Source organism: Anolis sagrei, chromosome 11, assembly GCF_037176765.1.
Source record: "Anolis sagrei isolate rAnoSag1 chromosome 11, rAnoSag1.mat, whole genome shotgun sequence".
Taxonomy (NCBI): Eukaryota; Metazoa; Chordata; class Lepidosauria; order Squamata; family Dactyloidae; genus Anolis; species Anolis sagrei.
In genome coordinates, this window is record NC_090031.1 from 18012462 (window position 1) to 18033389 (window position 20928).

Genomic DNA, 20928 nt, shown 5'->3' on the forward strand with positions numbered 1-20928 from the left:
CGTTCGGATGTCTCCCAAGGTCAGTTTAATTTTCACTATCGCCATTAAGCAACTTTGGTAACGCTGCTTTTAAAACCCTTTAACAATCTCATACCTTTGGCCCCATCTTCACCAGCGCTGCCATAAGGGAAGTGAAGTGGGTGTAGCTAATCACAACCATCTGAACTGTAGTTTGGGAAGGCCAGTTCCCGCAGTGGTAGAGATTGCAAAAGGCCCTGCCATAGAATCATAGAATCATAGAATCAAAGAGTTGGAAGAGACCTCATGGGCCATCCAGTCCAACCCCATTCTGCCAAGAAGCAGGAATATTGCATTCAAATCACCCTTGACAAATGGTCATCCAGCCCCTGTTTAAAAGCTTCCAAAGAAGGAGCCTCCACCACACTCTGGGGCAGAGAGTTCCACTGCTGAACGGCTCTCACAGTCAGGAAGTTCTTCCTCATGTTCAGGTGGAATCTCCTCTCTTGTAGTTTGAAGCCATTGTTCCGCGTCCTAGTCTCCAAGGAAGCAGAAAACAAGCTTGCTCCCTCCTCCCTGTGGCTGGGAAACTACATTTCCCAGGATGCCTCGGAAGGAGAATGCACCAATCAGGAGAAGAGAGAGAAAATTATCCCTAACCTTAACAGTTCATTTTTCTGAAAACTTTAAAAGAAATCTCTCAAATCAGTAAATGTACAGTGTTCCCTCGCTACTTTGTTTTTCGCGGACTCGCTGTTTCGCGGTTTTTTTAAAAAAAATTAAAATATATGGTACAAGTAGCGAGGGAACATTGAACAGAAAGGCCCCGCCAATGCGTGTGTGAAAGAGAATCATAGAATCAAAGAGTTGGAAGAGACCTCATGGGCCATCCAGCCCAAACCCATTCTGCCAAGAAGCAGGAATATTGCATTCAAATCACCCCTGACAGATGGCCATCCAGCCTCTGCTTAAAAGCTTCCAAAGAAGGAGCCTCCACCACACTCCGGGGCAGAGAGTTCCACTGCTGAACGGCTCTCACAGTCAGGAAGTTCTTCCTCATGTTCAGATGGAATCTCCTCTCTTGTAGTTTGAAGCCATTGTTCGGTGTCCTAGTCTCCAAGGAAGCAGAAAACAAGCTTGCTCCCTGTGGCTTCCTCTCACATATTTATGCATGGCTATCATATCTCCTCTCAGCCTTCTCTTCTTCAGGCTAAACATGCCCAGTTCCCTAAGCCGCTCCTCATAGGGTTTGTTCTCCAGACCCTTGATCATTTTAGTCACCCTCCTCTGGACACATTCCAGCTTGTCAATATCTCTCTTCAATTGTGGTGCCCAGAATTGGACACAATATTCCAGGTGTGGTCTAACCAAAGCAGAATAGAGGGGTAGCATTACTTCCTTAGATCTAGACACTATGCTCCTATTGATGCAGGCCAAAATCCCATTGGCTTTTTTTGCCGCCACATCACATTGTTGGCTCATGTTTAACTTGTTGTCCACGAGGACTCCAAGATCTTTTTCACACGTACTGCTCTCGAGCCAGGCATTGTCCCCCATTCTGTATCTTTGCATTTCATTTTTCCTGCCAAAGTGGAGTATCTTGCATTTGTCACTGTTGAACTTCATTTTGTTAGTTTTGGCCCATCTCTCTAATCTGTGAAGATCGTTTTGAATTCTGCTCCTGTCCTCTGGAGTATTGGCTCCCCCTCCCAATTTGGTGTCGTCTGCAAACTTGATGATCCTGCCTTCTAGCCCTTCATCTAAGTCATTAATAAAGATGTTGAACAGGACCGGGCCGAAACACTGGGAAAAGCTTAACTGCCTTTCCTTGTTGCTATTTCTCCATAGAGCCCCCAGTGGCGCAGTGTGTTAAACCCTTGCGCCAGCATGGCTGAAGAACCAACAGGTCGCAGGTTCAAATCCAGGGAGAGCGTGGATGAGCTCCCTCCGTCAGCTCCAGCTCTCTATGTGGGGACATGAGAGAAGCCTCCCACAAGGATTGTAAAAACATCAAAACATCTGGGCGTCCCCTGGGCAACGTCCTTGCAGACGGCCAATTCTCTCACACGACAAGCAACTTGCAGTTTCTCAAGCCACTCCTGACATGAAAAAAATCTCTCCGTAACAGAAGGCGCTGAGTTATAAACCACAATAAAGCCTCTTCCACCTCCCTCGCCTCCTCCTCAGGGTCAGGAAGAGCCTTTGACAGCATTTCACGGGAAACATTCTCAATCATTCTGTCTGTGAGGCAAATCCCATCATCCAGAAGAGAGCTACTTTCTCCCTGAGGCACCACAGGAGTGGGGGGCTCCCATTCAGGAGCACAAGGCCCCATCACGAAAGGGTCCCTCTCCTCCTCAGATCAGGCCTCAACAGATTGGCACCCAATGGACTGACTCCACGGGCGGTATTATGGGCGGCGCACAAGGGTTGGAGTCCCCTCCATCGCTCCAAAGGACAGAACGGCAAGCAACCCTCGCAGAGACCGGAAAGGCCATTACTCACTGATTCTGTGGTCGATCTGGTCATTCAGACTGAACCGACGGACATCTTTGCTAATCGACTTCTGCTGCCCCAAACGCACCAAGTTGATGTCCCCACAGTTCCCTAGCAAGGGAACATTGAACAGAAAGGTCCCGCCAATGCATGTGTGTGAGAGAGGCACTTCATCGCTGCCTGCGCCCCCTCCCCGGCTCTTCTTCCCTCCTCACCCTCTTTACCTTCCTCCTCCTCCTCCTCCTCGGTGCCTCCCTTCCTTCCAACAGGTCCAGCCTGGGTGTCGCGGCTGTTGCTGCTCCAGAAGCGGCGGAGGATGCACCTTCTTTATTTATTTATTATTCGAACTTATATGCCACCACTCCCCTAGGGCTCGGAGCGGCTTACAAGAATAGCTAAAATTGAACACAATTTAAAAACAATTTAAAAACAGCAATATTAAAAATCAAAGGCCTGTCAAAACAGGTATGTCTTACATGCAAGCGGAAAGCTGGTAAGTCCCGCAAGGCACGGACTTCAGGTGGCAGAGTATTCCAGAGTGATGGTGCCATTGCTGTAAAGGCTCTGCATCTGGTTGCTGTTAGATGCAAGGTCTTGACACTGGGGACTTCCAATAGATCTTGGTCCTCAGAACGGAGGGATCTCTGGGGTTGGTAGGGGGTGAGGCGGTCCCTCAGGTACATCGGCCCCAGACCATGCAAGGCCTTAAAGGTGAGTACCATCACTTTGAAAGTGATCCGGTGCTCAATTGGTAACCAATGCAGCCGCAGTAAGATTGGTGTCATGTGGTATCTCATCGGAGTTCCCGCAAGAAGCCGAGCAGCTGCGTTTTGTACCAACTTGAGCTTCCGGATCACCGACAGAGGAAGGCCAATGTAGAGGGCGTTACAGTAGTCCAGTCTTGAGATGACCGTGGCCTGGATCACCATAGCTAGGTCGACCCTGGACAGGGAGGGGGCCAGCCGTCTAGCCTGGCGCAGGTGAAAAAAGGTGGTTCTGCTCACGGTGGAGACCTGGTCCTCTATCGTCAGCAGAGGGTCCAAAAGGACTCCCAGACTCTTTACCAATGACGACGGGTGTAGCGCCTCGCCATCCAGGGTGGGCAGATGGATATCCCCACTGCCCAGTTGACCCAGCCATAGGATCTCCGTCTTTGCTGGATTCACCCTCACCTTACTGGCACGCAGCCATCCAGTAACGGCCTCAAGGCACTGATGGAAATAATCGGGTACAGAGTCTGGTCGGCCTTCCATCCTCAGCACCAGCTGAGTGTCATCGGCATACTGGTAACACTCAAGCCCAAAACCTCGAAGCAGCTAAGCAAGTGGTCGCATATAGAGGTTAAACAACAGAGGGGAGAGAATGGCCCCCTGAGGAACCCCACAAGAGAGAGGGGACCTCTCAGAGACCAGGCCTCCCCTCTCCACTCGCTGTCCACGGTTGTGAAGAAAGGAGGACAGCCAGTTTAAAGCTCTCCCCCTGACTCCAACAGCAGCAAGGCGGTGGGTCAAGAGATTGTGGTCGACTGTGTCAAATGCTGCTGTGAGATCCAATAGCACAAGCAGCACTGACCCGCCCTGGTCAAGCTGGCATCGAAGGTGAACCTTGTTGCCGCCTAGGCCTCTTCCTGCCACTTGGCAGGAACCATCCTCAATCGTTCTAGAAGTGGATAGTCCCAGTGGAGGAGGCATCATGAGACCCAAATGGCAGCAAGAGGCCCAAGTGTCGATGAGGTGCCTCTTCCGCTGCTTCTGGATCAGCAGCAGCCACTGCACGCTTGAGGAGGCAGCGGAGGCGTGGCAAGGCCCAAGTGGTGGTAAGAGGCCTCTTCCGCCGCTTCTGCAGCAGCAGCCGTGACACAATTGAGGGGGAAAGGTGCCAAGGAGGAGGAATGTAAAGAGGGTGAGGAGGGAAGAAGAGCCAGGGAGGGGGCGTCCCTACTTCGCGGAATTTCACTTATCGCGGATGGTCCTGGAACCTAACATCTACAATAAGTGAGGGAACACTGTATTAGTGTCTCTGAAAGTTGGGAGGAATGATCCCCTGTTATCTTGTGTCATCTATATAAATAAAAATGTAATGTTCGTTTGTGGGATTAACAGAACTCCAAAACCACTGGATGAATTGACACCAGATTTTGGACACAATACACCTATCAGGCCAATGTACGTCCTTCACTCAAAAAAAATTGATTTTGTCATTTGGGAGTTGTAGTTGCTGGGATTTATAGTTCACTTACAATCAAAGAGCATTCTGAACTCCACCAATGATGGAATTGAACCAATCTTGGGACACAGATCTCCCACGATCAACAGAAAACACTACAAGGGTTTGGTGGGCATTGACGTTGAGTTTGGGAGTTGTAGTTTACCTACATCCAGATATCACTGGACTCAAACAATGATGGATCAGGACCAAACTCAACACGAATACTCAATATGCCCAAAAGTGAACACTGGTGGAGTTTGGAGAAAATAGAATCTTGACATTTGGGAGTTGTAGTTGCTGGGATTTATAGTTCACCTACAATCACAGAGCCTTCTGAACCCCACCCATGATAGAATTGGGCCAAACCTTCCACACAGAACCCCCATGTGGGCCACAGCAATGTGTGGCAGGGGACGGCTAGTAATATAAATAAAAATGTAATGTTCATTTGTGGGATTAACATAACTCAAAAACCACTTGGTGAATTGACACCAAATTTGGACACAATACACCTATCAGGCCAACAAGTGACCATCACTCAAAAAAAAAAAACACTGGAAAACACAGCATAAGGGACTTAAAACGCAAAAAAGGCAAAAAGACGCTACAGCACATGCGCAAAACAACTCCCCCTGCAAACAAAACACCCAATATCATATCCACACTCTCTTTTGGACTACAGCTCCCAGCATCCCCTCGACCAGGCCCTTTAGGAGAGGAGGATGATCCAAATGCACTGCTTCCAAGATGCAAGCTTTCTTCTTGGATTTCTTTGAGAGCATCCTAATCCCTGCATATTTCCAATGTCCTATTCCTGGACTGCAACTCCCAGCAATCCTCCAGATAGATTAGATAGATAGAAATAGATAGGTAGGCAGATAGATTGATCAGGAGGACTGGGAGTTGTAGTCCAGGAATAGGTAGAGAAGGAAGAAAAGTGAGAAAGAGGAAGGAAAAGGGGGGGGGGGAGGAAAGAGGAAGAGAAGAAAGGAAGGAAGGAAGGAGAGAATGAAAGAAAAAAGGGAAGAAGGAAAGAGGGAGGGAAGTAAAGAGAGAAAGGAGGAGAAAAAGAGGAAGGTTGGCCACAGCAACGCGTGGTGGGTACAGCTAGTTGGTTATAAAATTCAAGGAGATTGCTCTTGTGTTTTTTGGAAAAAAAATTGAAATTATGAAAATTTGCAGAAACTCCATTGTTAAGTCAAACATTCTGAAATTTGGTGGACAAACAGTGGTCAATGTGTTCTATCACTGTAGCAAGTTTCATCAGGATACCTCAAAAATGAGGGGGAGAGGAGCCCCTGAAGTTCCCCCACTGCCGGTGATATTTTCCCTATGGTGCAATCGCGACTGCCTTTCAGAAAGTACTTACTTCATACGTTTCACTAGAGTCCCGAAACTTTTACCCCCAAAATTTGGAAAGAACTTTAGAAACGCAGCGCCAGCGCCCCCTACTTTTCAACACAGTTAAGAATAGTAATTCTCAGCCTTCCTAATGCTGCGACCCTTTAGACAGTTCCTCATGTTTTGGTGACATTATTTTTGTTGCTACTTCATAATTGTAATTTTGCTCCTGTTATGAATCGTCATGCAAATTTCCGATCTGCAGGATGTATTTTCATTCACTGGACCAAATTTGGCACAAATACCCAATATACCCAATTGGGTGGGGTTTCAGGGGGACAGATTTTGTCATTTGGGAGTTTTAGTTCCTGGGATGTATAGTTCACCTACAATCAAAGAGCGTTTCAAACTCCACCAATGATGGAATTGAACCCAGCTTGGCACACAGAACTCCCACGTCCAACAGAAAATACTGGAAGGGTTTGGTGGGCATTGACCTTGAGTTTGGGAGTTGTAGTTTACCTACATCCAGATATCACTGGACTCAAACAATGATGGATCAGGACCAAACTCAACACGAAGACTCAATATGCCCAAAAGTGAATGCTGGTGGAGTTTGGAGAAAATAGAATCTTGACATTTGGGAGTTGTAGTTGCTGGGATGTATAGTTCACCTACAATCACAGAGCATTCTGAACTCCACCAATGATGGAATTGAACCAAACTTCCCACACAGAACTCCCACGCCCAACAGAAAATACTGGAAGGGTTTGGTGGGCATTGACCTTGAGTTTGGGAGTTGTAGTTTACCTACATCCAGATATCACTGGACTCAAACAATGATGGATCAGGACCAAACTCAACACGAAGACTCAATATGCCCAAAAGTGAATGCTGGTGGAGTTTGGAGAAAATAGAATCTTGACATTTGGGAGTTGTAGTTGCTGGGATGTATAGTTCACCTACAATCACAGAGCATTCTGAACTCCACCAACAATGGAATTGAACCAAACTTCCCACACAGAACTCCCATGACCAACAGAAAATACTGGAAGGGTTTGGTGGGCATTGACCTTGAGTTTGGGAGTTGTAGTTCACCTACATCCAGAGAGCACTGTGGACTCAAACAATGATGGACCGGGACCAAACTTGGCACAAAAACTCAATATGCTCAATTGTGAGCACAGGTAGAGTTTGGGGAAAATAGACATTTACATTTGGGAGTTGTAGTTACTGGGATTTGTGGACTCAAAGAATGAAGGATCTGGACCAAACCTGGCACAAATATTCAGTGTGCCCAAATGAGAAGACTGGTGGAGTTTGGGGAAAATAGACCTTGACATTTGGGAGTTGTAGTCGCTGGGATTTATAGTTCACTTACAATCAAAGAGCACTCTGAACCCCACCAATGATAGAATTGGGCCAGACTTCCCACACAGAACCCCCTGCCTTGATGTGAACTTCCCTCCAGCCCCACATGCTCTCCCTCGCACCACGCTGCCATGTGTTGAGCATGCCTGCACCCCCCTCCCCGCCAGGAGTCTCAGAAACAGCCCACCCCTTGGCTGAGAGGCTGACCAATCATAGCGGAGGAGGGCTTTTAGTGGGAGGATTCGCTGTCTGTTTCCAAAAAGGAAGAGTAGGGCAGCAGCAGAGACCTTCAGCCTCCTCTGCCAAAGGGGTTTCTAAGACCATCCAAATATGTGTTTTCTGATGGGTTTGGCAACCCCGCTGAACCCACCTCGTGACTCCCTGCAGGGGTCCCGATCCCCAGATTGAGAAACTCTGGTTTAGAACCATTTTTTAAATGGACCGCACATGCCTAACATACATACATAGGTAAAGGTAAAGGTAGTCCCCTGACATTAAGTCCAGTCATGTCTGACTCTGAGGTGTGGTGCTCATCTCCATTTCTAAGCCGAAGAGCCGGCGTTGTCCGTAAACACCTCCAAGGTCATGTGGCCGGCATGACTGCATGGAGCGCCGTTACCTTCCCGCCCGAGCGGTACCTATTGATCTACTCACATTTGCATGTTTTCGAACTGCTAGGTTGGCAGAAGCTAGGGCTGACAGCGGAAGCTCACGCCGCTCCCCAGAATCGAACCTGCGACCTTTCGATCAACAAGCTCAGCAGCTCCGTGCTTTAACCCACTGCGCCACCGGGGGCTCCATATGTACATACACACGTACATACATGTATATAATGTTCGTTTGTGGGATTAACATAACTCAAAAACCACTGGACAAATTGACACCAGATTTGGACACAAGACACCTATCAGGCCAATGAGGGACCATCACTCATAAAAACACTGAAAAACACAGCAGAAGGGACTGAAAAAGCAGCGAGTATATATTTGTGTGGGATGTTTGAAGAGCAGAGATCAGACCGACTCGGGGTATCCTTGGTTTTTTGTATTTTATTGAAATACTGACCTATTTGTGTGCATATATATATATATATATATATATATATATATATATATATATATATATATGTATATAAACTGATATTCCTCCCGAATCAAAGGAGGTGCCAACAAACAGGCGAATAAACAAGTAACACCTCCGACGAGCCGGAGAAAGAGGTGAAAATGGCTGCCGCGGGGGGAAACCGCAAAGCCCAGGAAAGCCTCAAGGCAATGGCTATGGATCCAATAGGCAGCTGGGAAACTGAGGGCTAGCAAGGGCAACCCCCCCCCCAAAAGGCAGCAAAGAAGGCAATGGCAAAGTGAGGTACGAAGTAGAGGAAGCGGTCCGGTGGGGCCGACTCTGTGTCCGCTCTTTAAAAAATAAAACTTCTGCTGTACAAATATACAGAACCGCAGACAAGGCGAGGCTTCGCCCGGCAGTATAAAACAAGTCCCGAAAGGCAGCAACGGCTGGGAAGACAGAGGAGAAGGAAGAAGAAGCGAGGCACTTTCAGGGCTTAGCAGGTGGTACGCCTCCGCTTGGCGTCGACGGAGCCGTCTAGTGGCTCCCCAGAGGCTCTGCGGCTGTTGGAAGAGATGTCCTTGGCCTGGGGGGGACCTTTGGGGACTGGAGGAGGGTGCTCTCCTCGGTCTGAAGGCCTCCGGTCATGCAGCTTGGCCAAGACAGCCCTGGCAAGTGCTTCAGTGTTCGAAAAGGAGGGATTTGCGCCACAGGGTGGAGTGGGAGCGGGACCCCGAGGAGGCTCTACACTCACCGAAGACCCCGAGGGATAATGGCCTGCTCTGCTGTCCCCCACCGACTCACCCCTCCTAGCCAGACGTGGGTCCTTGGGCCGCCTCGCTTCCGGGAGAGGAAGAGGATGCGGCGGCTTCTTAGAGGATGAGGAGGGTGCAGGGGAATGCCGTTCTGCGGATGTAGGGGGACGTCGTTCTGCAACGGCAGGCTCCCCTTGTGGGGGGGCCCTCAGTTCCGCCACCGCCTTTGGTGCCACCCTCTTGGGACCCGTCATCGTCGGAAGCAGCGGGCGGGACTTCAGGATCTTCAAGGCACTGCTCTTGTAGCTGCCGACGGATGTCTGCACAATGTTGCCCCGCTTCTGGGCATCTTGGATCAACTCATTCCAGTCCTTGTTCTCCTAAAAAAAGGGGACCAATGCAATTAGAGCAGGTATGGGCAAACCCAGGCCTGGGGGCCGGATGCAGCCCCTTGGAGTCATTTCTCAGACCTCTCTCTCTCTCCCCATCCTTTCCTTCCTTCCTTCTCTCTTTCCCTTTTGTCTTTCATTCCTTCTCTTTCTTCACTCCCCTCCCTCTTTCTCCCTCCATCCAGTCCCTTCCACCTTTTCCTCTTTCCCTCTCCCTCTCTTTCTCCTTCCTTCCCTTTTGCCTTTTCTTCCTTCTCTCGTTCCTTTATGCTTCCCTTCCTCCCTTCCTTTTTTCCTTCCTCCTTGTCTTTTGCCCTTTTATCCTTCCCTTTTGTCTTTCCTTCCTTCCCTCTTTCTCCCCTCCTTCCCTCTTTCTCATTCCTTTCCTTTATCTTTCCTTCCATCTCTTTCCTTTATCCTTACCTTCCTTCCTTCCATCGTTCTATTCCTCCCTTCCTTCCCTCTTTCCTCCCTCTTTTCCTCTCTCCCTCTTTCTCATTCCTTTCCTTTATCTTTCCTTCCATCTCTTTCCTTTATCCTTACCTTCCTTCCTTCCATCGTTCTATTCCTCCCTTCCTTCCCTCTTTCCTCCCTCTTTTCCTCTCTCCCTCTTTCTCATTCCTTTCCTTTGTCTTTCCTTCCATCTCTCTTTCCTTTATCCTTCCCTTCCTTCCCTCCATCCTTCTATTCCTCCCTGCCTTCCCTTTTGTCTTTCCTTCTTTCCTTCCTTCATTCCTCCCTCCTTCCTTCCCTTCCTCCCTTTCTTCCTTCCCTTTTGTCTTTCTTTCCTTCCCTCTTTCCTCCCTCCTTCCCTCTTTCTCATTCCTTCCCTTTTGTCTTTCCTCCCACCTCTCTTTCCTTTATCCTTCCCTTCATTCCAACCTTCCCTTCTACCCTTTCATCCTTCCCTTTTGTCTTTCCTTCCCTCTTTCCTCCATCCTTCCTTCTCTTTCTTTCTCATTCCTTTCCTTTCTTTCCTTCCATCTCTCTTTCCTTTATCCTTACCTTTCTTCCCTCCATCCTTCTATTCCTCCCTTCCTTCCCTTTTGTCCTTCCTTCCTTCCTTCCTTCTTCCTCCCTTCTCTTCCTCCCTTCCTTTTTTCCTGCCTTCCTCCTTCCCTTCCTTCCATCCTTCCCTTCTACCCTTTATTCCTTCCCTTTTGTCTTTCTTTCCTTCCCTCTTTCCTTCGCTTTCTCATTCCTTTCCTTTGTCTTTCCTTCCATCGCTCCTTCCTTTATCCTTCTCTTCCTTCCAACCTTTCCTTCTACCCTTTCATCCTTTCTTCCTTCCCTTTTGTCTTTCCTTCCTTCCCTATTTCTCCCCTCCTTCCTTCTCTCCCTCATTCCTTCCTTTTTGTCTTTCCTTCCTTCTCTCTTTCCTTTATACTTCCCTTCCTTCCATCCTTCCCTTTTGTCTCCCCTTTCATCCTTCCCTTTTGTCTTTCCTTCCTTCCTTCTTTCCTCCCTCCTTCCTTCCCTTTCTCCCTCCCTCCCTTCCTTTTTTCCTGCCTTCCTCCTTCCCTTCCTTCCATCCTTCCCTTCTACCCTTTATTCCTTCCCTTTTGTCTTTCTTTCCTTCCCTCTTTCCTCCCTCCTTCCTTCGCTTTCTCATTCCTTTCCTTTGTCTTTCCTTCCATCGCTCTTTCCTTTATCCTTCCCTTCCTTCCAACCTTCCCTTCTACCCTTTCATCCTTTCTTCCTTCCCTTTTGTCTTTCCTTCCTTCCCTATTTCTCCCCTCCTTCACTCTCTCCCTTTCTCGTTCCTTCCTTTTTGTCTTTCCTTCCATCGCTCTTTCCTTTATCCTTCTACCCTTTCATCCTTCCCTTCTACCCTTTCATCCTTTCTTCCTTCCCTTTTGTATTTCCTTCCTTCATTAACAACACTATGTAACACAATTATTGTTCCTGGGTTATCAATGTCATTTTCTAATTGGGTCTATCTTAAAAACACGGAAAAGTTTTATAACAGGAAATAGCACTTTCAAGTGGTGTTCCTTGGTGGAAGTGCCTTGGCCCAGGATGCCCTCTAGTGTCCGAAAAGCGGCTCAGGACAAGGCTTGATCAGAACAAGGCAGGATGAGGCAAGTTGGCAGACGCCTCCTTCCTGGTGGGCCTCAGGACCTTTATGGGGAGTTGTGGGCCTCCACTGAGCCCTAAGGGTCTCCTCCATTAATGAGCCCCGTGGGCCACCCAATGGTCACTGGTGGGCTTGTGGCAGCCTCCCCTCGCACCTACCATGAGGGTCTTCAGCTTTCCGAGGATGAAGAGGCTGTACTTGGCCCGGGTGATGGTGACGTTCAGGCGCTGGAGGCTCCGCAGGAACCTGGAAGGGAAGGGAAGAAGGCGTTCGACGTTTGGGGAGAAAGGCAGGCCCCCTTCCCTTCCTCTGGCCCCCAATTCACTTCTCGACCCAAACAGGAAGCAGGCCTCACTCTGCCTCCGGAGGAGACCGTGCGGCCCTTCCCTGCAGATTATTGTGTGATTTGGAACACGCTCGTGAATATTTCAAAAGGAATGAAGGACAGAAGGAAAGAAACAGGAAGGAAGGAGGAAGAAAGGAAAGAAGTAAGGAAGAATGGGAAGAAAGGAAGGAAGGAAGGAAGGAAGGAAGGAAGGGCAGACAGGAAGGAAGGAAGGAAAGGAACAGGAAGGAAGAAGGCAGAAAGGAAATAAGGAAGGAAGGATGGGAAGAAAGAAAGAAAGAAAGAAAGAAGGACAGACAGGAAGGACAGAAGGAAAGAAATAGGAAGGAAGAAGACAGAAAGGAAAGAAGGATGGGAAGAAAGAAGGAAGGAAGGCAAAGGAAAGAAGGAAGGATGGGAAGAAAGAAGGCAGGCTGGCAGGCAGGCAGGCAGAAAAGAAGGAAGGAAGGAAGGAAGGAGGGAGGGAGGGAAGGAAGGAAGGAAGGACGGACAGGAAGGACAGACAGGAAGAACGGAAGGAAGGAAGGAAAGAAATAGGAAGGAGGAGGCAGAAAGGAAAGAAATAAGGAACGATGGGAAGAAAGAAAGAAAGAAAGAAAGAAAGAAAGAGAAGAAGAAGAAAGGACAGACAGACAGGAAGGATGGAAGGAAAGAAAAAGGAATGAAGGAGGCAGAAAGGAAAGAAGGAAGGAAGGGTGGAAAGAAAGAAGGAAGGAAGGAAGGGAGGAAGGATGGAAGGAAAGAAACAGGAAGGAAGGAGACAGAAAGGAAAAAAGGAAGGATGGGAAGAAAGAAGGAAGGAAGGAAGGAAGGAAGGAAGGAAGGAAAGAAGGAAGGAAGGAAGGAAACAGGGATGAAGGAGGCAGAAAGGAAAGAAATAAGGAAGGAGCAAAAGGCAGGAAGAGATGAAGGAAAGAAGGAAGTAAGAAAGACAGGAAGAAAGGAAGGATGGAAAGGAAGGAAGAGAGGAAGGATCAAAGGACAGGAAAGGAGGACAGACAGGAAGGAAGGAAGAGAAGGAAAGAACAAAGGAACAAAGGAGACAGAAAGGAAAGGTAGACAGAAAGGAAGGAAGAACAGGCAGGAAGAGATGAAGGAAAGAAGTAAGGAAGAAAGGAAAGACAGACAAGAAGGAAGGAAGACAGCAAGAAAGTATGGACAGACAGGAAGGAAGTGAGGAAGGAAGGAAGGAAGGAAAGAAGGAAGGACAGATAGGAAGGAAGAGAGGAAGAAGGAAAGATAGTCAGAAAGGAAGGAAGGACCGCCTCCCCTCTGGGTCCCCCCCCTCCCCCCGCTGACATCCAATTCACTTCCTCGACCCAAATAGGAAGGAAAGAGGAAGCCAGACTCATTCCGCCTCTTCTTGGTAGATTGTTGTGTGATTCAGAAGGCCCTCAGGAATATTTCAAAAAGGAGCAAAGACTTCCTCTCTCTCAAAGGAGACTTTCAAAAGGTCGGCACAACCAAAACCTTACTTCCCCTCCTCCCCCTTTTTCCGAAGCCAAGGGGGTCTCCCGAAGGTCATCCGTTTGGGCCCCGAAACGTGTGGGAGGGGAGCCCTACCCGATGGAGCCCTGGGTGCTGTTGGCCCGGACGCAGGTCACGATGACGCAGTCCTTCTCGCGTCCCTGGAAGCCATCCACGGTGTCCACTTCGCTGGCACTGAAAGGGCAGAAAGAAGAAGAAGATGGAGGCTGCACGGCAATACGAGCCAGGTTTCAGTATCCAAAAGGGGCCATAAAAACGAAGCTTTTGGAATGGAACAGCTCCTTTCAAAGTAAGGACTGCACAATCAAACAGGAATAATGCTTCCAAACCAGGAACATAGTGTAATGATTAAGCAGAGGCTGGATGGCCCTCTGTTGGGAAGGATTTGATTGTGCCTTCCTTGATGGCAGAATGGGTTTGGACTGGATGGCCTCTGGGGGTACCTTCCAACTCTAGGGTTATATTATTATTAATAATAAAATTATTATTCATATTATTATTAGTAATAATAATAATATTATTATAATTAGGGGAGCATTCCTAATTATTATTAGTGTTCAGGGACTGGTGACCATCTGTTGAGAAGGATTGGACAGTAGCTTCCTTTAGGGTTGGACTGGATGGTCTCTGGGGGTCCCTTCCAACGCTAGGGTTATATTATTATTTATAATAGAATTATTATTTGTATTAATATTTATTTATTTACGGCATTTATATGCCGCCCTTCTCACCCCAAAGGGGACTCAGAGCGGCTTACAAGATATATTTTCATACAATATATTATATTAGCATAGTACAATATCAGTATTATATATTACTATATTGCACTATACCATTATATAATAATAATAATAATAATAATAATAATAATAATAACAACACTTTATTTGTACCCCGCTACCATCTCCCCAAGGGACTCGGTGCGGCTCACATGAGGCCGAGCCCGAACACAACAATACAAGCAATAATCACAACAATACAAGCGATTAAAATAAAACATAAACATATAACATTATCAATAAGACAACATACAATTAAAACTATTGGAAGGCCAAATGTAAAATTAAAATTGGAAATAGTGCTGAACATAGACGAACAGGTGATATTATTAGTAATATTACATGTAATGTAAATATATAATTATAATATTGTATTATTATTATTATTCCTAGTATTATATTGTACTATATTATTATTAGTAGTAGTACTCCTAATTGTTATTAGTGTTCAGAGGCTGGGTGACCATCTGTTGAGAGGGATTGGACAGTAGTTTCCTGTAAGGTTGGACTGGATGGTCTCTGGGGGTTTCTTCCACCTCTAGGGTTATATTATTATTAATAATAGAATTATTATTAGTATTATTAGTATTATTATTATTAGTCCTAATTATTATTAGTGTTCAGAGGCTGGGTGACCATCTGTCGAGAGGGTTTGGACAGTAGTTTCCTGTAAGGTTGGACTGGATGGTCTCTGGGGGTTTCTTCCACCTCTAGGGTTATATTATTATTAATAATAGAATTATTATTAGTATTATTAGTATTATTATTAGTCCTAATTATTATTAGTGTTCAGAGGCTGGGTGACCATCTGTCGAGAGGGTTTGGACAGTAGTTTCCTGTAAGGTTGGACTGGATGGTCTCTGGGGGTTTCTTCCACCTCTAGGGTTATATTATTATTAATAATAGAATTATTATTAGTATTATTAGTATTATTATTAGTCCTAATTATTATTAGTGTTCAGAGGCTGGGTGACCATCTGTCGAGAGGGTTTGGACAGTAGTTTCCTTTAAGGTTGGACTGGATGGCCTTTGGGAGACTCCAGGATTACATCATCATCATCATCATCATCATCATCATCATTCCATTGATTTCACTCTGGCCACGGATATCCTAAGCCTCTGAACTCTGATCCTGCCAAGATCCTCTCTTAAGCTGAGGAAGAAGGAAGGTCTTCAACGTACCCATTTTCTCCGAACTCGGCGTCCAGCTGCCTCCGGATCCTGCGCTTCTGGGCGTTGTAGGGGGTGATGATGCCCACCTGGCGGAAGCCCAGGTCCCAGCGCTTCTCCTTGATCAGCTTCACCAGTTCCAGCACCAGCCTGACCTCATGGGGATTCGCGTAGGAGCTGCACAAAAGGAGAGAGAGAGAGAGAAAGAAAAAGATGGAAGGAAGGAAAGAAGGAAAGAGGGAAGGGAGGACGGACAGACAGAAAGGAAAGATAGACAAGAAGGCAGGGAGGAAAGAAAGAAAAACAGGAAGGAAGGAAGCATGGAAGGAAGATAGGAAGGAAGGAAAGAAAGACAGCAAGGAAGGAAAGAAAAGAAAGGGAGGACGGACAGACAGGAAGGAAGGATAGACAAGAAGAAAGGAAAGGAAAGGAAAGGAAAGGAAAGGAAAGGAAGAAGGAAGGAAGGAAAGACAAGAAGGAAAAAAAGAGAGATAAGAAGGAAGGAAGGAAAAACAGGAGGGAAGGAAGGAAGCAAAGAAAGAAGAAGGAAGGGTGGATGGTAAGGAAAGAAAGAAGAAGGAAGAAAAGAAGGAAAGAAAGAAAATCAGGAAGGAAGAAAGGAAGAAGGATGGACAGATAGGAAGAAAAACCAGATGGACAAAAAGGAAAGAAAGAAAGACAAGAAGGGAGGAAGGAAGAGACAGGAAAAGGATGGGAAGAAAGAAGAAGAAAAAAGAAAGACAGGAAGGAAGGAAGGAAGGAAGGAAGGAAGGAAGGAAGGAAGGAAAGAAAGATGAAGGAAGGAAGAAGAGAAAGGAAGGGTGTACAGACAGGAAGAAAGGATGGATAAGAAGGAAAGAAAGAAATAAGATGAATGGATGGTAGGAAGCAACGAAAGAAAGAAGAAGGAAGGACAGACAAGAAGGGAGGGAGGGAGGCAGGCAGGCAGGGAGGGAGGGAGGGAGGCAGGGAGGGAGGATGGACAGATAGGAGGGAAGGATGGACGGACAAGAAGGAAGGAAAGAAGGAAGGAAGGAAGGAAGGAAGGAAGGAAGGAAGGAAAGACGAAGGAAGGGAGGGAGGGAGGGAGGGAGGGAGGGAGCGAAGGAAGGAAGAAGTAAGGATGGAAAGATAGGAGGGAAGGAAGGACAGATAAGAAGGAAAAAAAGAAAGAGGAAGGAAGGAAGGAAAGACAGGAAGGAAAGACAGGAAGGAAGGAAGGAAGGAAGGAAGGGAGGGAGGGAGGGAGGGAGGGAGGGAGGGAGGGAGGGAGGAAGGTGAAGGAAGGATGAACAGACAGGAAGAAAGGCAGGACAGATAAGAAGGAAAGAAACAAAGAGAAAGGAGTGAAAGACAGGAAGGAAAGACAGGAAGGAAAGAAGGAAGGAAGGAAGAACAGGAAGGAAGGAAAGACAGACAGACAGATAGACAGAAGAGAATGAGCAGAGGAAAGGATAGATTCAAAGTGCTCTGCCTAGTCTCTGCTTCAGGTTTCACAAGCAAAAGCCCCCCAGTCCCCTTTTTGTTGTTGTTGTTGTTTCATTTTGAGCTTAAGGCCAAGTGAGTCCCAGAGGGAAGGCGAATGGACAGGGAGGAGGGACTCACTCGCTGTCGCGTTCTTCCTTGCCGTCCAGAACATCAAAGAGCAAGTAGGGCTGGAAGGGCCACTCCAGAGAGAAGCGGTTCTCGGCTGTTTGCCTGGGGGAAAAGGGAAAGCCATGAAAACACACATCGAAGGCCTTTTGCTACAAGAGAAAGCAGTAGAGATCCAAAGGGAGGCAAAGAGGAGGCGAAGGTAGAAGGCATGAATCCAGAATGCTTACAGAGGAGAGAGGAGCCCTTGCCTTGTGTTCTACCTGCGGGGAACACGTTTACGTAGGAGAGAGCATCCAGAAAGTAAGCGATACAGAGATATAGGAAACTCTGAAGCGAATGACTCTGGTGCTCATCTCCATATCTAAGCTGAAGAGCCAGCATTGTCCATAGACACCTCCAAGGTTATTTGACTGCATGGAGCGCCCTTACCTTCCCATAGAAGCAGTACCTGTTGATTTATATAATAATAATATTAGCACTATAATACTAATAATAATATATTATTTATTTATTTAGGAGTTTTGTATACCGGTCTTCTCACCTCTATCGAGGGACTCGATATATTTATATATATTTACATTACATTTATATATATTTACATTACATGTAATATTACTAATAATATTACAATATAATGGTATAGTACAATATGGCAATATTTAATACTGATATTGTACTATGCTAATAATATAATGTATTATATGTATGTGCGTGTGTGTGTGTGTAATATATATATATATATATATATATATATATATATATATATATATATATTGAAAGCCTCTCTGAGTCCCCTTCAAGGTGAGAAGGGCGGCATATAAATGTCATAAATAAATAAATTCGCATTTGCATGTTTTCGAACTACTCGGTTGGCAGAAGCTGGGGCTAACAGCAGGAGCTCACCCCACTCCCCACGTTCAAACCGTCAACCTTTCGGTCAGCAAGTTCAGCAGCTCAGCGGTTTAACCCACTGCGCCACTGGGGGATCCTTGTTCAAGTGATAGGATGCAATTAACTATTCCATTAAACAGTTCTGTACCATTTTGGAAGAGAAAAGGGGGACATCGAATAGAATAATGATAATTATTATTATTGATGATAAGAATAACCTCAATATAATAATAATAATACAAACAATATTATTGATGATGAAACAACAATAACATTATTGTCTGGTTTCAGGCCTGGTCACGGCACCGAGACAGCCTTGGTGGATGACCTCCGTAGAGGACTGGACAGGGGGAGTGTGACCCTGCTGGTTCTCTTGGACATCTCAGCGGCTTTCGATACCATCGATCATGGTATCCTTCTGGGTCGACTCTCTGGGATGGGTCTCGGGGGCACGGTTCTGTCGTGGCTCCGGTCCTTCTTGGAGGGTCGTTCCCAGTTGGTGAAGCTGGGAGATGCCTGCTCGGATCCCTGGCCTTTGACCTGTGGGGTCCCGCAAGGTTCCATTCTTTCTCCCATGCTTTTTAACATCTACATGAAACCGCTGGGAGAGGTCATCCGGAGTTTTGGAGTTAGGTGCCAGCTCTATGCAGATGACACACAACTCTACTACTCTTTTCCACCCAACTCCAAGGAGGCCTCTCGGGTGCTAGACGAGTGCCTGGCCGCTGTGTCTATCTGGATGAGGACAAACAAGCTGAAGATTAATCCTGACAAGACAGAGGTCCCCCTGGTCGATCGTAAACCAGATCGGGGTATAGGGTGGCAACCTGTGTTGGACGGGGTTACACTCCCCCTGAAGCCACAGGTCCGCAGCTTGGGAGTCCTCCTGGATTCATCGCTCACGCTTGAGGCTCAGGCTTCGGCGGTGACCGGGAGGGCTTTTGCACAACTGAGACTTGTGCGCCAGCTACGTCCGTACCTCACTAATGCTGATCTGGCCGGGGTGGTCCATGCCTTAGTCACCTCTAGACTGGATTACTGCAATGCGCTCTACGTGGGGCTGCCCTTGAAAATGGCTCGGAAATTCCAACTGGTCCAACAGGCAGCAGCCAGGATGTTAACTGGGGCCCCTTACAGAGAGAGGTCAACCCTTCTGTTCAAGGAGCTCCACTGGCTGCCGTTTATTTTCCGAGCCCAATTTAAGGTGCAGGTGCTTACCTACAAAGCCCTGAACGGTTTGGGACCACCCTACCTGCGTGACCGCATCGCTGTCTACGAACCCACACGCTCACTCCGGTCATCTGGGGAGGCCCTGCTCGTGATCCCGCCCGCGTCACAAGCGCGCTTGGTGGGGACGCGAGACAGGGCCTTCTCCGTGGTGGTCCCCCGCCTCTGGAACACCCTCCCGAAAGATCTCAGACAAGCCCCTACACTGGCAGTCTTCAGGAAGAATTTGAAAACCTGGCTGTTCCAACGTGCCTTTTTAGATTAGGAATCTCCCAGTACCAAATCCTAGAAGCACTTTAGTACCAAAATCACCGCACACTGCACACCGCACTTATATCATAATCCCATACTCCTCCGACACATCAGAACTTTTTAACCTTGTACCCCACTCTGGCCGACCCAGTTTTTAATATTGTCTTATCGTATTGCTATTGTTATTGTTTTTTCTGCTTAACTGTTTTTATTTGCTAGATATTGTATTGTTGTTTTGTGTTGGGCTTCGGCCTATTGTAAGCCGCATCGAATCCTGCGGGAGATGCTAGCGGGGTACAAATAAAGTAAATAATAATTATGTCACATGATTTTTGTCCCTGGGTTATCAATGCCATATTATTGGTGATGATGATTATAACTTCAAAATAATAATAACACTATAAATAATATAAAATATAATATATATTATTGATTATAACAGCATAAAGGGTAAAGGTTTTCTCCTGACATTAAGTTTAGTCATGTCTAACTCCGATTATAATAACCACCTCATAATAATAATAATTTATTTATTTTATTTGCTGTATTTGTATACCGCCCTTCTCAGCCTCGAGCAACTCAGGGCGGTTTACAATGGCAACGATTCGATGCCCAAAAACACCATCAAACATTTCAAAACATTAACACATGATACAAAATCATACCAAGAGTGTTAAAAACATAAATCATTTGCGTATCTTAATAAAAACATTCTCCAATATTATAGACATTATATTATTTTCTTATTATATCTATATATTCTAGAATATATATTCTATATTATTATTCGTAGCATCAAAATAATAATCATATAAATAATATACCTCATAATATTAAAAATTATGTTGTTGTAGTAGAGTCTGCTGGTAATGATACTACTACTAGTGGGAGTAGTAAAGGAGCGAGAGGGATGTGTGTACACACCTGTCTGTGCACAGGGCCCCCCCATAGATGTACTTGGAGGGGAAGAGGCAGATCTCGGGGTGCATGCGGTACTGGGTGCTCAGCCGCAGGACGGGGCTCCTCCGGGGACCTCCCGCCGGCTCCTCCTCCTCCGGGGTCCGGGGCCCCTCCAGCAGGCGGCAGAGGCGGCTCATCAGCGCCTGGTCAAAGTGGAAGTCCTGCGCCTTCTGCACATAAGCAAGCAAAAAAGGTGACACAAACCTAGGGATGGAGGGACCCCCAAAGGCCATCCGCTCCAACCCCCACATAGTGTCATCAAGTTGGAAGAGCCTTCAAAGGCCACCCAGACCAACCCCTACATAGACAGACTTGTAGAGCTTGAGGGCCCCCAAAGGCCACCCAGTTCAACCCCCACATAGATAATGTCATCAAGTTGGAAGAACCTTCAAAGGCCACCCAGAGCAACCCCTACATAGATAGACTCATACAGCTGGAGGGCCCCCAAAGGCCACCTATTCCAATCCCCGGAGAGATAGATAGAGCCATAGAGCTTGAGGGACCCCCAAAGGCCACCTAGTCCAACCCCCGGAGAGATAGATAGAACCACAGCGTTTGAGGG

The 20928-nt window shown here is 46.9% G+C and overlaps 1 protein-coding gene across 1 annotated transcript in view; it reads right to left on the reverse strand.

The window, feature by feature from the left end:
* Positions 1-8405: 8405 nt before the first annotated feature.
* SETX (senataxin) overlaps positions 8406-20928 on the reverse strand; it is a 56963-nt gene continuing 44440 nt past the window's right edge. The window contains exons 20-25 of the mRNA XM_060757140.2: positions 20331-20536; positions 17046-17138; positions 15453-15617; positions 13567-13665; positions 11816-11903; positions 8406-9571 (exon numbers count right to left, since the gene is read on the reverse strand). Of these exons, the coding sequence (XP_060613123.2) occupies positions 8933-9571; positions 11816-11903; positions 13567-13665; positions 15453-15617; positions 17046-17138; positions 20331-20536 (1290 nt within the window). The 3' untranslated portion in view covers positions 8406-8932. The remainder of the gene's footprint in view (positions 9572-11815; positions 11904-13566; positions 13666-15452; positions 15618-17045; positions 17139-20330; positions 20537-20928) is intronic.